This window comes from Opisthorchis viverrini (assembly GCF_000715545.1).
Source record: "Opisthorchis viverrini unplaced genomic scaffold opera_v5_514, whole genome shotgun sequence".
In the NCBI taxonomy this organism is placed as follows: domain Eukaryota; kingdom Metazoa; phylum Platyhelminthes; class Trematoda; order Opisthorchiida; family Opisthorchiidae; genus Opisthorchis; species Opisthorchis viverrini.
Genome location: NW_008752180.1, coordinates 76,965 through 93,778, shown reverse-complemented (window position 1 = coordinate 93,778; position 16,814 = coordinate 76,965). Strand labels below are relative to the sequence as shown.

At 41.6% G+C, this 16,814-nt stretch overlaps 1 protein-coding gene across 1 annotated transcript in view; it reads left to right on the top strand.

The window, feature by feature from the left end:
* Window positions 1–675: 675 nt before the first annotated feature.
* T265_11543 (hypothetical protein) overlaps window positions 676–16,814 on the top strand; it is a gene marked incomplete at both ends in the record, with an annotated part of 42,229 nt that continues 26,090 nt past the window's right edge. The window contains 5 exons of the mRNA XM_009178223.1: window positions 676–820; window positions 866–985; window positions 6,772–6,900; window positions 12,948–13,103; window positions 15,908–16,047. Coding sequence (XP_009176487.1) covers window positions 676–820; window positions 866–985; window positions 6,772–6,900; window positions 12,948–13,103; window positions 15,908–16,047 — 690 coding nt within the window. The remainder of the gene's footprint in view (window positions 821–865; window positions 986–6,771; window positions 6,901–12,947; window positions 13,104–15,907; window positions 16,048–16,814) is intronic.

Here is a 16,814-nt window from a genome sequence, read left to right as displayed (position 1 = left end):
AGTAGTGTGCGGTTTCCTCATAAGTCCGTTTCGCGTCCATTTGAACGTGAGATTCATTGCGGGATTTGTGGAATCGCTCTGTAGCATTCGTTTACGTTTCAGTGATATTCAGTGGATATCCAGGAAGGTTCAGTAAGACCTATTCGAGAAGAAGACGGATACACATTTTTTATAAACAAAGTGCATATTAGAGAGCTTTGTTTCCATGTCCAATGGTCTGTCACCATTCAGTTGGTGTTTTCCAATAACTTCAGGGCGAAGGCCTTCTTCCTTTCACTTGTAGCTCGTACATCACCGTCTTTTTAACGACTAGGTTCTCCGTCGTTCACGGATTCGGGACCCATATCTGTCTGCTTGGTTGCTTGGGCACTTTAGCTTGGTTTCATCTGCGAGGCCCTGTGCGATTGATGGCAACATCAAGATGTATTCTTGATCTTAGGTTGCCCATCGTTCTCTTGCCAGACAAGGCCGGGCGAAGCTTTGGTGTAAGAACGGGAGGTCACACGGTAACTGATCTACCTATTGTTTTCACGACTTTCCCACAACGGTGACATCTTGATCGGTTCAAGTAAGCATCCAGCTTTTTGAACTGTATATGTATAAATGACTTTGTATCCACTACAGTAAAAATTTATTTGATGGCGAAATTTCGATAAAGCGTCGTCGTGTTGAAAGATGTCAGGACTCGCTCCGGCAGATTTCATTGCGAACGTGAATTCTTTTATTCGGAATCTATCAAGAAAGAAGGCGCTTCATGCAGATGATATTTCGAATACCAGATTATCTCGTTGTTTGTCTGTAGTTGACCTTACAGCACTGGGTAAAATTACCATTTTTCAGTGTCACAATAATAAAATTACTCCAGGTATTGGGTGCACTCTTGGCGCAGGAGTGTACGTTGTTGTTGGTGAAGTTGCCAGATTTTTCGCAGGTCCCGCTGTGATACTGTCATTCTTAATTGCGGCTGTGTCCTCCGTTTTATCAGGTATGTCGAGGGCGCGAGTGATCTTGTTATCACTCATCCCCAGTAATCCCTGTTTCCTTATTTAACCGCACATAGGTGTGCAGTAGAATAACAGCCAAACACGGTTATTTGACAGTTAATAATCGTTTTAGCCTCCAGAAAACCACGAGAACGGTTATATGGTGGCTTTAATGGTGCAAACAACCACCAAAGATCGGTTATCTAACCGGAAAAATCTTTTTAACTGCTCATTCTGTTAGGAATAACACTAAATTGATGATATATTCAAGTGAATGAGGAGACACGAATGAGGAACTAGGGTATGATTTTGCGGACAAAGCGGTCAGTTTCTGGCATGAACACAGGAAAGGCGATTTGTCTCATTTGAGAGATTAGTACAGTATGGAACAATCGAGCGGTATGGAAATTTCTTGTTTTGCGAGTCTGTGCTAGAGTAGGGTAATGTCTTGATCTTTGAAGTTTGCGTCGTGTGATAGACTTATAAAGGAGTCATGTGGAAGACTGTGGGTTGCTGAGACTGCTGAATCCTGCTGCTTTTCAGACGGCGCAGACTCAGGTGCATAGGAAAAATCCTCAGCGCAACAGCATTATTGGCAGCATTACATTGCATATTTACCATATGCTCCAGGCAGTGTAGCCTAATCAGATTGCAGCACTTTTTTAGGGGGCAGAAAAATGTGAAATGAAGCAGAATAAAGCTGGAAAGTTTAGGATAAATCAAATTTCTTTGAAAAGCCTACCCCGTATAATCGCCCCCTTAGGGGTATTCGGCATCATCATCAAAGAAAAAGATCATTAGGAATCTAACTTTGTAAGTTTTTAGGATGATTAAATGCAAAAATAATGGTCATGCCACCTCCTACGGGCTAAAGTATGGAGAATGGGAGGTGGATGGCCACTTGTTTGGTTTTCCGGTGTTTTTATGGGGCGAAGCTGTTTTTGGCTTATGAAGAGCAGATATTGGCGCCTGTAGTAACATTGTTTCAACATTCTTTCAATTAAGGTTTGCATAAGTGTATATGTTTGAATAGGTACTGAACTCATTTTCGGTCCAGAGTCTTCTTAGTCAAGACCCACCTGGGCTTCCAAAGTAGCAGTAACAACACGTGAACTCAATAAACTTTATAAATCGTCATGCATCATTTGTATGTCAAGCCACTTACTTGAATAAGCCATATGGGTATACTGCCACACATCATGTAATTAAAAAGTGGATCCACGTAGGTTCTCTGGCAACTCTCATCGTTGGAAGAACAATAATTCCACAGATGGAAACTTGCCGCTCAGGGCGAAGTGGACCATGAGTACTCGTGTAGAAACGTTACAAGCCCAGATGTGTTGTGCGATGCAGTTTCATCTTCGGCGCTGTAACGCTTCTGTCAGCAGTAAGGACACCAATTCGTTCTATCTGCAACCACCATGAGGAATACCAGGCTACTCAATGCTGTGTTTCTTTACTGTTTAGATACCGCTCAGTGACTTAGCCGAGCACCTGATAAAGCCGCCAGCTGCACATATGGGTTTTTCAGTGTTTTGAATCCTCTCCATAAACTACAGTTCCCCTCGTAACAAACTTGGAGTGATTTAAAATAAACCCTTAAAACATTGGGGGCTTTCCGGAGTGGAAATGGTGACCTGACACCTCTGCGTTACCCCTCCTCATGATCTTGCGTTCTGTAACCAAACAAGCTTTAAGCTGTTGACGGGAAAATGGGTGTCAGAATCCTAATTCTGCATTGCCCGAGGGTGCAACTCAATGCCAAGAAGCCAGTGTCCTAACGATAGAAAAGCTTGGGATCCCACATCGGCAATTTAGTCATTCTTGACGGATTTTCCCAACACCGTTGCAACTTACGTTAAAAGGCACACTAGATACCTCTGACATGTTTCTGATTTTTGTTTGTTTGACAACATATCAGATTGAATTCGATTTCTTGTCGTTATATTGATTGATTTTGAAGCCGCTTGAGCTGTAATCTTTATTTACTAATAGAAAACACTGATATTTTCCGAGCATCGGCTGTTACTAATGCGTGGTAGCGCCAGGCCCCCTGAACCACTCATTTTATTAAGAATTATGTAGAGCTTAGCTAGCGTAACTCACTTACTGGCATGACGTTTAATATCGTCTAACGCAAACAGGATCCCGAGACTTATTCGTCATGTGGGTACATCGGGAACGTATTTTAAGCAATAAAATCCTGCTTACCTGACTACACGTTGTATTCAAGACTACACTATAAGCATTGTGACACGTTTTAATGATTTGATTTGTAACCTGCTCATAACGATGGCCATTTATTTGGTTACACAGAAAAGACTCAAAAGTAGTGAAGATTAACTGTACAGGGAAAGCCCAATAAAGTGCGAGGTATATGGTAATATGTGCTCTGTGCCGAGCGCTAAGCAAAGGATTCCAGGAACTTCATGTGACGAATATCGTCAGATTCATTCTAAAGCTTTTAAACCTTGGCCGATAGGCACAAACCATTACGCTGCTCACTATTCACCAACTCCTTTGCACGCTCTTTTGTCAGACATGAAGCACCCTACAGCCACACTTTCACACTAACTTAACAGTATCTAACCGGAATGTGACTTATACGCTATGTAACGTGCTTGAAAACCAACTTCAAAGGTCGCTCCCATTCAACACACAATGCTGACAAAAATGTGATTCGCCTTTTCTGATGACAGCAAACAAATCTATGTAGCATTTATTGTTCACCTGTTCTTGAACAACAATTAACTGTTGTTTAATAGTGGAGTAGTCCACGGAAACGAAAGCATTGTAGTTGAGGCATATTCACAAGATGTCAAAAAGTAGCCTAACCCAAAAGTTTCTCTGTAAAATCAATTTTCGGTTCTTTTAGATAGGTCAAAATAATTATTCATCCTGCGATTTCACTGAGCGTAAAGCACCGAAATCTTTCAGTTTAATATTCGAAAACATGAATATTTGCCAAAACTGACGAGTACACTTAGCTGAACCAGTGCCAAATATGGCGCTGTTCATATCCTCTGACTACTTTCACAAACTTTGTTGAAGAGCTATGGAGTTTCAAAAGCGTGGATACAGTTATTTTTATACCGTTTCTGCTTTGGCCGTTTTTCTGTTAAAATACAGAAAATGTTGAAACTTTTCCGATCTGCTCACTGGGAAATTCGCATAATTTCACCAATCGCTATCAGTACGTGTGCATTTTGCCTTTTAAATACTTCCAGTTGATGAATCAAAGTCCCACTTTTTCGGCCACAAAAATGTGTTTAGCCTTGTGACTTAACCGGTATGTCAGTAAAATACTGACTTTTTAAAAAAATATTCCAGCAAAGTTAACCTAGTGAACGCCTAAGCTCTACTTATTCCCAGATTGTAATGCACAAAGATGGAAATTTGGGTTTTCATGCAAGCTGTTCAAAAAAGCTTTTGTATTTTTGGGCATGGTTAATACAGGCGACAAAACGTTTTTATGCAAAACCAGGTGCCATGGCACCGAAAGAATTGTTCTTCAAAGCCTGTTCTGCACCACCAGATTTACTAAAACATCAGATTGACTTCATAAACCCAGAGTAAATGAAAATTAAAAAACACCTACAGGCTCGGAGAAAGCAGTTTATGCTCAGCCAACGGGAGTGGACATTTCACTGACATCAAAATTTAAAAGGCTTATTTTTGTACCTTTCGTGGTGCATTAGAAACTGTCACATAAATTCATCAAGCAAGAACTAGCATCTTCTCCCAGTGAAACAGCATTACCATACCCACTGTGATTAATGACAGAGAGACATTGTGCTTTTCAAGCCGTTATCTATTCTAAGCACTTGATGACGTCGGTATCAGAAAGGGAACTGTTGAACCTAATTAGAAACAGTTGAGCTTTAGGAAACACATTAGAATTTTAGCGAGTAGGAAGCTTGATTTTTACTTGAAACTAAGGATGAAGGTGACCGCTCAATCTAACACGCTTTTAACTAGACACAGCGGTTTATTTTTCATCGAAGTAACCATATACTCTCTGTATGATTTTTGAAGACAAGCCAATGATAGATATGTGAAAAGTGTTTTGGCACAAAGGGTCATGCCTCTCAAACCTTGTGATGTGAGAAAAGCTCCATGACGCATCCTTATCAGTTGTTAGCAGTTGGTGCTTTCAGCATTATGTTATCAGATAAATTGACGGATCACAGCATGCCACAATATAAACATCTAATTTGTGCTTACGATGGCTAGTCCAGCGCTAATCGGATCAGTAAGCACAACTTTGGCAAACAATCGTGTTATATGGTGTGGCTTAATTGTATTCAAGGCCTCCTTATGTTTCTGGTAGCTACCAATACCTTAAGCGAGCCCTAATTTCGCCATCACACTTGTTCGCTGTCGTGCGCTGTGTGTTCTTAGTGCCATAATGTTCTCAAGATACCGTAAAACATATCAGTATGGTGTCTCTCAGGAGAGAAAGCTCCATACATTTTCAAAGTACTAAAATTTCCCTGAAAATTTTTTTACATTTTTAATTATTTGGACGTTTAGCTTTCTACACCTCTGGTATTTACCCTGATCTGCAAGTCTGCAGGCCCATAAGGTTACATTACTAAATCTGTGGGGCAAATCTGCCTTCTGAATGCAAATTGCAAAATCATACTACTCAGTATGCTACAATTATGCTTTAGATTGAACCACTATGATATAAGATAAGAGGATAGCTAGTCCACTTTTTGTAGAAAGATCGACTCTGCATGCTGCGTTTAGTAACCTTCCGCTGATGTAATATAACTCGACTACTTGACAAGACCTTCATTAGCTGGGCTAAATACGATGCTGTTGACCATTAAACGTATGCCGTCAGACACCATATATGACTAGTCATATATTCGCCCAGTGGACCAAAAGTCTCAGTGAGTCCGTCATTGTTAACTTTCATGTATCTAAAGCGGTACTTGCTTCCCGTACGAGTTGACTTATATCACATAGTGTATGATCGAATAGGTTCTGTGCGTTTTGGAAGGAGTGCGCATGATATGAACAAAATGCCATGCAACTAGAAGATCAGCTCCAGCGTGAAATAATTCAGCAGGCTTGTTCTTTTCACTGACCGGCCAATGTCCTTTCTGAGTGTCCACGGAGAACCATGCTGGCACAAAGCATTTGGAAAGACTGGATGGGCTTTTACAGTTGTCTGAGTGCTACCATGACACCCAGGTATGTGGTTGATGAAGTCAAAAATAAAGCCCATCTTTGTCTTGGGAAGTGTTAAAGAGTCATAAACAGTGGCAAAACAAATAAATTATGTCCACGCACAAAGTTCAGCGCAACTTCAGACATCCGTAATATTTATCGACTTTACCCCGAGAAGACTCCTACTCATTCAATCCGTCTCCAAGATGTACCCCGAATTCAGAAAAGAATAACTAGTAACATGTTTCTGAGCAGCCGAGCAATCCTTTGCGTTTATTCTTGCATTAAATCACATGAATTAATGTAAACTACTCATAAACATTATTGACTATTACACAGAAAATTAAAAATCAGGGTTATTTGCAGTCGGAGTCGTGAACACAGCATAAGTTGTCGAAAAATGAGTCCAACTGCTCCGGGGCTGACAAAAGTCTCCGACGAGTTATTTGATTTTAGTGTTCATAAGGAAATTTAAACGGAAGCAAGTATAAACCATATGGTCATCAAACCGTTCCAGCTATGGAAAACAACAAAGTAACAAAGTAACGTGAACTGTGCTCTTTACCAACTTTTTGCCGTAGGCTATTCACATCTATCCCGTTTACGCCAGGTTTATGTTATGCGGAATTCGGGGCCCGCGTTCCAAAAACTGGTTCGGCTTACATATACAGCTACGTGGCCGTGGGTGAACTGATGGCGTTTATTACCGGGTGGACCTTAATTTTGCAGTACATAATTGGTAGGTTCCAAATGTCTTACTGGTACTTTAATCAATAAGTTTTCAAAAGCTGTGTGACCACCAGCACTTTTTAGATGCATGCCGCTTTCCGTATACCGAACAGTTTTTCATCTCAAACTGTGTGTAACATCTGTCGGAAATGTTCACTTTTTTGCCAAAGGTCAGAATCGGTTTGAGGCTCTTGTGGCATAGTGTCAAACAAAAGTAAAAAACGTATGAACTTAAACAAACACCAATTATCTGGATTATAAGCCAGTTTCGGTTATGTTCAGAGCAAGGATTCGAATTCAACTACTCGAATATTATTCACTTACGGTTTTTTGTGCAAAAAGACATTTAGATATCCAGACCAAATTAAGCATCCTTCTTTGCTGCTGCGGCAGATGAATTTTGGGTAATCTCACTGGTTTGAGTCAAAGATATTTGGCGAAAACCCATAGTCATGCATCGCTTGAACTAAGCCAGGTCCAAATCTTGTTAAGCAAATTTCGAAGCATCCAGGATTAAAGGTTTAGCATAGGAATCCACAATGGTATCGTGGGTAACGATTTTATGTACTTTAAGAAGTCCGCCTGAAGTGCCCAGAATTTAACAACTTGCACAAGTCTATTATAAACTAGGTTGTTATCCAAGGCACTGCGATTTACTAAAAATTGAGTGAGGGGTCATAGTATCACAGTGAGGCGGAGTCGTAGCTGGCAGGACTAGGGGCTTGAGGAGAACGCGTGAAGTTATCGTTGCTTCAATAAGTGACTAATGAAGGTGAAAGACGCTGAGAAAGATTTTGGGGAAAGTTACACAAATGGCAAAATATTATGAAAATATTAAAATCAGTATATTCTTCGAGATTCCCCCAAGGATGTTTTAGTGGTAATCTATCTCAAGTGGTCCGGATAAGAGCACATGGGAATACTTATCACAGTAGGAGAAAATGGAGACAATGCTAAACCTATGAGTAAGGATGAAGAGAACAAAAAGTTAGCGAAATACACTCATTTGCGAACTAATTTGCTTTTTTCGGGAGACTCACCTGGGACCCAGCTGAATCTCTCGTTCCCGTAGCGTAGAAGGATAAAAACCAAACTCTACTAAATTTTGCTTTCATATGGGAGCCCAACTTAGAAGAGAGACAACGGAATCAGTGAGCTGTTAATAGTAACACTGAGCAATAATGGTGCATAAGGTAACATCACCGTACCTGAGGTCATTGGAAAACATACAACATCCGTCTTCATTTATCACAGTTTTCACGCTGCAGATTTGCTCCAGACAGACGATAGATTCAGCTGGTCACTCTGACGTAAGCATACTCGAACTGAATGAGAAAACCAAACATGGACATATCTCTTACGTTGAAAGTGGAGGAAAGCGATAAAACTAATAATCTGTAGGTTGCAGCTCTTAATAAACAATGGAGAAGAAGAGCACCTATCCGAACCTGTAAATGGTGCGGTTTGTAATGTGATGTTTGTTCATTTCAACTGAGCTCTGTCCACCTACAGCCACAATAATTCTCCGTTGTCAGCGTGTTCAATGAACAACAAAAGTACACTCCTGGCTCCTGTGTTTGTTGCTGAAGCGACAGAATAAACCAGTTATTCAATAGCGTCTTCTGTGCAGTGAGACTGGCTATGCAAATTAGTGTGAGTCTTAGTCCACCAGTTTGCCTTGCACACGGTTCAGGGTCACTAATTTGCAAAGATCCAGAAAAAAGGGGCTACAGTCGATTGGACCAAGTTGTTCTTCGTCGGTACCGGTGCTGTTTTCGTCACCCCCTAAGTGTTAGGAACCTTCCTACTGAAAAGGCAGCTAAGCGGTAAGTGAAGGTGTTTGCACGCATCTTGAGCAACGAGGGCGATCGATTATTTGGACCAAAGTCTTTGCTTGACCTCGCCTCATGTTCCTGTACATTTCTTCTGATGCTGTTGTGTGTCACAATGGGTAGGTATGACAGGTCTACAAATTTCTGTTGAGTTTGTCCAGTTCAAGAGAAAATTTGAACACTGGAAATAACACGTCTCCGCCTCTGGCCAAATTTGACTTTTCCAAAACCGTCACAAAAGTTTGTGACTTTCCTCCACAGAATGTTTTGATATCACTGATAGTTTGAGTGAATACACCCTAAAGTCTAGCCTCAGCGTTCGTTTAATAGAAATACACTCCATTAAGAGGGATTATGCTCATATTCGGCCAACTTTTTATATTTTATCGGTTGGCGGTTCAAAACCAGCATGCCACTTTAGACAACATATAAGAAACTTTCTGACACTACATCTCAGTCATTCAAACTCCGACGTTAGTACTATTCCTCGGTTGTGATGTCACCTTTAATGACTTAGGAGTAGCAGCTTGGCCTAGGCGTAAGCCAGGCCTTAAGTATCACACTGTTTTATTGCATTACGAGGTTTACAAAGTTCGTGAACCACATTCATTTGCACAACCATGTGGTTTCTACGACTCGCTCAACTAGATCCCATTTGAATGTCTCCTTAATGATATTTTTCAAGTGAATGTACTGCACAAAGGTCGTCTCATGCTTCATTCGAGATATCGCATTATATTTTCACAAAACACCAGCGCAATATTACTGAAAACTCTTTTTCGACCGGTTTCGCCCTTCTTGGGCGGAGTGTACCAATTTGGTTTTTGCAGCAGACCCTGCTGGATCGCAGCTCAAGAAGATCGTGAACGAGAGATTAATTTGTGATCCATTTGTGTTTCCTGTTAAAAACAAACTCGTGTGTAAATCAGTATATTCGTACGATCTGAGCTCAAACAGAGCGCAAAAATGACGGAAACTCGGGGGCTGCACCCAACTGGTGAGCCCCAAGAAGAAAAGGTTTGTAACGGTTGTAAACATGATATCAATCAGTGATGAGGCGTCGTTCCTCATGACTTTTAAACGAGTTTTTCTGATTTGGGTGACTTGTTGGACCTTAAATTCACAATCGACATGACTGCAAGGATCCATCCAGTCATCTTTATGCATCTTGCCGGATCAGGTTGATCTAACTACCGTTTTCGCTCAAGGATGTACGTTTTCGCATCCCCTGGACCTGCACGATGACACGTTCCGCTGAACCTGGAAGAACAAACAGCCTCGCATAAGCAATTGAACAAAGGTAGGAAACGCAGATTATTCATTTTCACAATGTACTGAAGCTGCCGGCTAAAGCCATACACGAAGGGAAGGCGGCTAGTTAATTTCCGAAAGAAATTGGACATGTTGAAAAAATTGCAGACAATCTGAGCAACTACAGCACTTTTGATGCAGCAAAAGGCTGGCCTGCCGAATTTTTACTACTATGAATGCATGAATATATGTACAGAGGTTCTCAAATAGGATGTTTTCAAGAAAGTAAGCAGGTATATGCTGCTGATCTACTTGCTATCATAGCAGCCATTTCGGTGGATAGTAAGATGTAACAGCTCGTCAACGAATCAACTAGTGGTCAAATGTCATTGGTTTTGGACGTTGTGAACACAATTGGTTGATTTTCATAGAGGAAACTGCTCACATGGTTGCTGAGAACTCTTCGACAGCCCACGACCGGTTTCGCCCTTCTTCGGGCTCATCAGGTAGGCGCAGTCCCCGAGTTTCCGTCAACCTTATGATCTACTTGAACCCATATTGGACTGTTTTCGAGAAATACACTCATTTGCAAATCAATTTGGTTTTCAAGGGAGACTCATTTGAATCCCTCGTTTCTGATGTCCTCCAACTGAATGTGCTGCACACAGGCCGCCTCATAATTCAGTTGGCACGATATTCGAGATATCGCAGTATATTTTCATAGAGGAAACTACTCGCAATTTGATTTCAAGTAGGACATAAGGTTGAGGGAAACTCGAGGACTGCGCCTACCTGATGAGCCCCAAGAAGGGCGAAACCGGTCATGGGCTGTCGAAGAGGTTTTCAGCAGTTTCCTTGAGTAGTTTGCTTCATGAAAATATACTGCGATATATCGAATATCGTGCCAACTGAAACATGAGGCGATCTGTATGCAGCACTTTCAGTTTTAAAATATCATAAACGAGAGATTCAGTTAAGTCTCCCGTGATTTGCAAATGAGTGTATTCCTCGAAGACAATTGGTTAATCATTTTCGGCCATGTCTGTATCTGAACATAGGGGTTGAGTTGAACATGTAAAGTAAATTCAATATAGCTAGTCTTGGATTCTTGTAATAGCGTATAAAGCCCGACCACCTAAGCCAGTCGTAGAAAGTGATCATGAATTAGTGGCCAATTTCTGGTTACCTACAGTTGATCTCTTTCTATCCCTACCTTTTAGCATCACCTGTGATTTACTGTGTGATATAACTGTAAACATTTTACTGGTTTACCTGGAAAAACCCACCGGTCCTATTGCTGCTTTTCTACGTTAATGTCTGAAATGGCACCATTTGTCTCCAACATCTTTGGAGAGGACTGGCTGTGATGATTCACAAAGCATAATATTTTCGCTACGGGTGGTTACTGCATAACTGTGCGACATATTTCAAGTCTTATTGGTCTCAGTAGGTGTGTTCCGATTAGGCGACTCCAAGGATTCTACTCAAGGCATCCGAGATTAAGCCATTGGATATATATATATATATACATATATATATATATATATAGGATAGTAAACAGGATACCTGATACGTACCCCCTACGCCGGGCAAGTTTTCGGTGCCATGTTTTTCTGAGGTCTCCGCTGAAGATATTGTTCTAACATGATAAACCATCCAAACACGTCCTTTGGGCGACATATTCAGTGCTCCTGATCTAAAAGATTTCAGTACAAATGGGATCAACTAGCATCCCGTAGTTCATTAACGAAGGCATTAAGGCAGAACCAATGGACTCTTCCGACCCTGTGTTCTACACTGCTCGAGAGATAACAATAGTTGGATGAGGGGTCAATCACTCCATAAAACCTCTTTCAGTAGCTTTTCTGGGACTGATCTCCACAGTGAAATGCTGGCAGCAGATAACTTCCATAATTGTTGTATATATGGTACTCAGTGACACAAACAACGTAATTACTCCTAAGGTGATCTACCTTTTGACATTACAAGTACCAGGTGAGTTTTACAAGCTTCTATCTATCCGAAACTCATCGTTATTATTCCCGTTCCAAGAACCTCTGTCCCTTTACAAGCTGACGTGTGTTAGGCGTAGATCGAAGCAACTGTCTTCTTGTTATTTCTGGTACACAATGATTGATCAACCCAAAAAGCGCTCATTTCTAGACATTAATAACTCAGGGAGCACTAAATTGTTGTCCGTTGGAGAAGACTTGTTATGCAACGGCCAAGCGCACTGTAATGGGAACAGATCCCGGGAGGGCCAAATTTGCTTTTATCTGCTGCCTTCTCATTTGAGAAGTGGCTCGCCATCTCGTTTCTCTATCACTGCAAGTTTTTGTGAAGTAGTACGGTTGTTAATTAAGCACTCACTTGATTCCGCGGAACTGTTCATGCTTTAGTATGTCGTTCGAGATGCAAGGACTGTTCGCTATCAAGGTTCTGTAATAAGTATTTCGTTGGCTTTCATCAAATCAAGTGGATGACAATATTCGACGTTAAGTAACGGTTTAAATGGCCTTACGAGCAGATTAGATAATTCGGTGTGGTTAATACAGAACGGTTATGGACGCCGTAGTCAAGACACAGTATGAAAGATCAAAGCACTAACTAAGAACAGTTCATGCCAAAGACCAAACTTTCACCGGTAACTGACGGCTAGGAATTCCGAAGATGGGATTTAGAGAAATACGAACCTAGCGTGAAGGAAATAAATTAGCGGGAGAAGCGGGAAACGTACCAGTTAACGAAACTGTCGTCGGCTAAATGGCTTGGCTACAATTTATTTTGAGGTAGCAACTGATACCCAAACAAGCCCAGGATCTCAACATTGGTAAGTCGGCCACAAAATAATGCAGTATCCAATGCAGCCCCGGATATAAGAAGTAAATGGTAAACTTTGGCAATTCCAGACTGCTACGCACCATCCTTCAGTGAAATTCCAGAAATATTACTCCCAGTTTTAAATGTGCTCCAGGAACCTCCAGTGTGGCACGAGCATGGAGTTCTAACGTTGATGGCTTGACTGGTGGACGCATATCGGAGGCTTTTTCGCGTTACATGCCAATGAATATGACGGGTCTGGCAGAATATGCGGATCCATTTGCATTTTTAATAACACTGGCCGTAACAGGTGAGTTGCTCTGAGATGTTTTTCTCGAAGTACTGTTTTGAGAATGAGAAATGTTTTGTTACGCAATCAGTTACGCAATTAACACATTATTTTGATTAGTCCTGAGTACAGGGGTGAGACAAGACCTCATAAGATCAATTTTCTCTGTAGCTTAATTTCGTTTCCCGCGCTACGGAACCCATTGTTCTGGGTCTCCCGAAAGCTCGGTGTCAGTGATTTTGACTGATTTCCTTCAACTCAGTTGTCCCAGTTTAAAATTCATGCTCGAGGGCATTTAGCTGAGTTCACCTGTAACATGGCTATCATGGCTATTGATGATAGTAATCGTGCAAACAAGACTGCTTGTTACCTCTCACCAACGAAAGCACCTGGTTTCTCTCGAACAAGTAAACCTGTCTATTCCTCGCTGACTGTGGCTGGATTTTAAAGTTTTTATCATGAACTCCAAGTTGGTACTCAGTGTCGATCTGGGCTACAGAACTGAGAAACACTGGGACACTGTTCTGTCCATATTGTTATTAATGTCGTTATCATTTCCAGTACTATCCACACAACCAACCTTACTATGAACTGAGCTGCTGAAGGATAAGTGGCATTGTGTCTTGTGTGCATGTTAAACCCGCTTCTGACCAATCATCCAGAACTTCTCACCAAGAGTGAGACAAGTGTTAGGTTTTACTCGGCCTCTCAGCTGAGGCTGACTGTGAATAGCACGAGGCACTGTAAGAAGAGAGATCTTATAAGAAGATAAATAGCAGACTAGCCAACAACAGTGTTACTATTTATTTGGAAGCCTTACTTCAAATATATACTTAGCACGCTTCACAGACGAAAACAATTCATAGTTTGACCGAAAAACTTCTAGTTTATATTAAATGAGTGAAGAGTTCTGGGTGAGAGTTCGGCTTTTTTCCTCTGTTTTTGGCAGTTTCCTCTCTAGGTTATCAGTATGACTGGCATAAGACACGTAAATAATACTTAGCCACCACACTACACGGATTACAGCTTGGTCAGCAAATGAAATCCAGAGGTTGTATCGGCTTATTCTGAACGTAGAACGTTGGGTCACGAGACCCACAGCTCTGTGTTCACAAGAAGCTAATGCAACCTCTGAAAATCTGTTAGCCAATGATGTAACCATTCTCCTCTGAGAAGGCCAAATTTGCATGTATACAACAATATACATAGAGCACTCATAAATCGAAGCACTAGAAATCTACCGAAGTCCAGCGCGTATCATTCTCAGTGATGAGGCGATCGGTTTGGATTCGACTGACATCCTGGTTAAACAAATATTGAGACCAAATGCACTGTGACAAGCACCTCACCCGAATCGACGCAGCTGTCGAGCCTATGCCTCACTGGACATTCGAAGTGGGAATACATCCAAATCAATCTCGTTTGAACAGTTCTTCTTCTGCCCTATTGTATTTATTCTGATTAAAGCAGATGAAAAACGCGATCGTTGGACTTGATTGTTCTTTTTTACCCGAGCTCAAAGGTCACACATATTCTCAACCTCTATCACCCCAGTAACCGACAAACGCCTTTGTCTTTGAAATTATTATTTCAATGAAACCACGACTTTACAGCCAGTCTTCTGCTTAGTTAAAAATCTGTAACGATTTTTCAAAAATAAACAATAAAGGATAGATCAACACATGACAAATTGTTGACGGGTATTTGATTTGAGACCCGAAAATCAATGTGTTTTCGGTTCGCTCCGTCCCGTCCCCCACTCTGGTTTTCGCTTTTTTTCACTTTAGTACATCGGTTTCACCTGAATTGGTGCTGCGGCACGGTAATCTGTGTCACAGAGAGTAGTGCTGCATGAAAGCGCCTCGAGCACACAGTCGTCTGTATATTCGCTATCTGACAGTTTGATAGCAAACCTATGACCGCCAATCGAGATGAAATCAACAGTGCGCTGTTAAGAGGCGGAGTGGAGTGTGTTACTATACGCGCTGCTACCCGGAGCTGACCTTCGATCATGCTTGGTTACTCGATCGGGTGGTCCCATTGTTTGATCTGTTATCTTACGTTCCGATTGGTCAAGGACCACGTGGCCTTTGAGCTTGGCCACCGACCAATCAAGACACAGGATAACGGATCGGTCAATGGAACCGCCCAACCAAATAAAAAACCGTGATCAAGGGTCAGCCGCGACCAGCAGTTTATATATTTACACACATGCACTGCTACTAGACCTACCACCAACGACACAGAGCTACTCTGAGCCCTACTGCCTAACAACGCATTGACGATCTAAACTCGACTGGTGATGACAGGTTTGCAGTCAAATTGTCCAGTTCGGCGAACAAGCTAACGATCGTCTACATTACCTGGGCTACCGATATTCGTCTCAATGTCCAAAGTTCAGACAATCATCGCCCTCACTTCAAGTGATCTGCCTATGGCATAGTTTAGGTATGGGTTGTCCCGAAATTGTCTGGGTGTCTGTAAAGTGGATGAGTTTTGTAGTCTTTTCGGCACAAAACTCGATGGAAACATGAACAATTTGATCAATAATTGCCTCTTATGAGAATTCATCGCTTTTTTAAATGTTTTCTCCTAATGAGCTTTATTGTAGTCCTGTTTTCACATGTCTCACCAATTTCCCACCCGAAATGTGAATAAAACACTTTGGTACTTCTCTTAGTGACAGAACGATCCTTTGTCTAACCAGAACCGTGTAGCAGATGAATTTATTGTGAACATTGCTCACAACAAAATCCAACTGAAAGTGATCATGAATGTATTGGTAAATGAACTAACCCTCGTGCTAACTTGTATTTTGCCTTCAGTGCTACTGAGTTGTGGAGCTCAAGAATCTTCAATGGTGAACAATATATTCACCCTTATAAATTTGGGTGTTATATGTTACGTGTTCATTACGGGGTTGTTCAAGGCCAATATTGCCAATTGGGAGATAGACCCGGATAAAGTAAGTAGAAATGGCCAAGATAGATAGACGGATCGATTGCTAGCCAACTGATTATGGTCTACCAACCATACACAGGTTCCACCATCCCACTTATTTTGCATCTCATGAAAATTCTTGAAAAGAAAGATATTATCATTCCTAAGGAACTTCGATTCATACATTGTAATACCGTCACTGATTCAAACCATATCGAGCGAAATGGAACAATAGGCTGTGGTTAAAATCTGCACGACATGCAAATGTTTTGTTATGTCATGAGCCCCCATAAAACGAGAGGCTTTGGGACAAATCCCTGACTGGAATCCAATAGAATCCTGCTTGTCTGCGGTATAGCACTGTTATTAGTGCACAGGTGGCGATAGCCATAATACAAATCAGAAGGTGGATGTGCACTAATAAAAGCTTTTAGTATTTCTGCGACACGTATAAAAATAAATACAATGTGAAATGGGAGCAAGTCAAAAAGGGAACTTATCGGATGCGAGAGTCCCTTGGTGGAAGTCCGGACGGCGGGAACGTGTTTTTCTCCGCAGTTAGACTGCTACACGTACTCCATGGTTGTCCGTGGACTTGTGGAGAGGTTGACGTCCTGCTCCCTGCGCGCGCGCGAGTGTGTCTTGACTGGATTTGGTTTCTCTTTATGTAGGTCCCAGTGCGTAAACGTGGGCGCGTCGGCACATGATTGGTCGCTACGCTGACTAGGCGTTTCAGACAATCGATGTCCGATGAGTCAGCTTAATGCGACGTGTTTGTGCGTATGAGAAAAA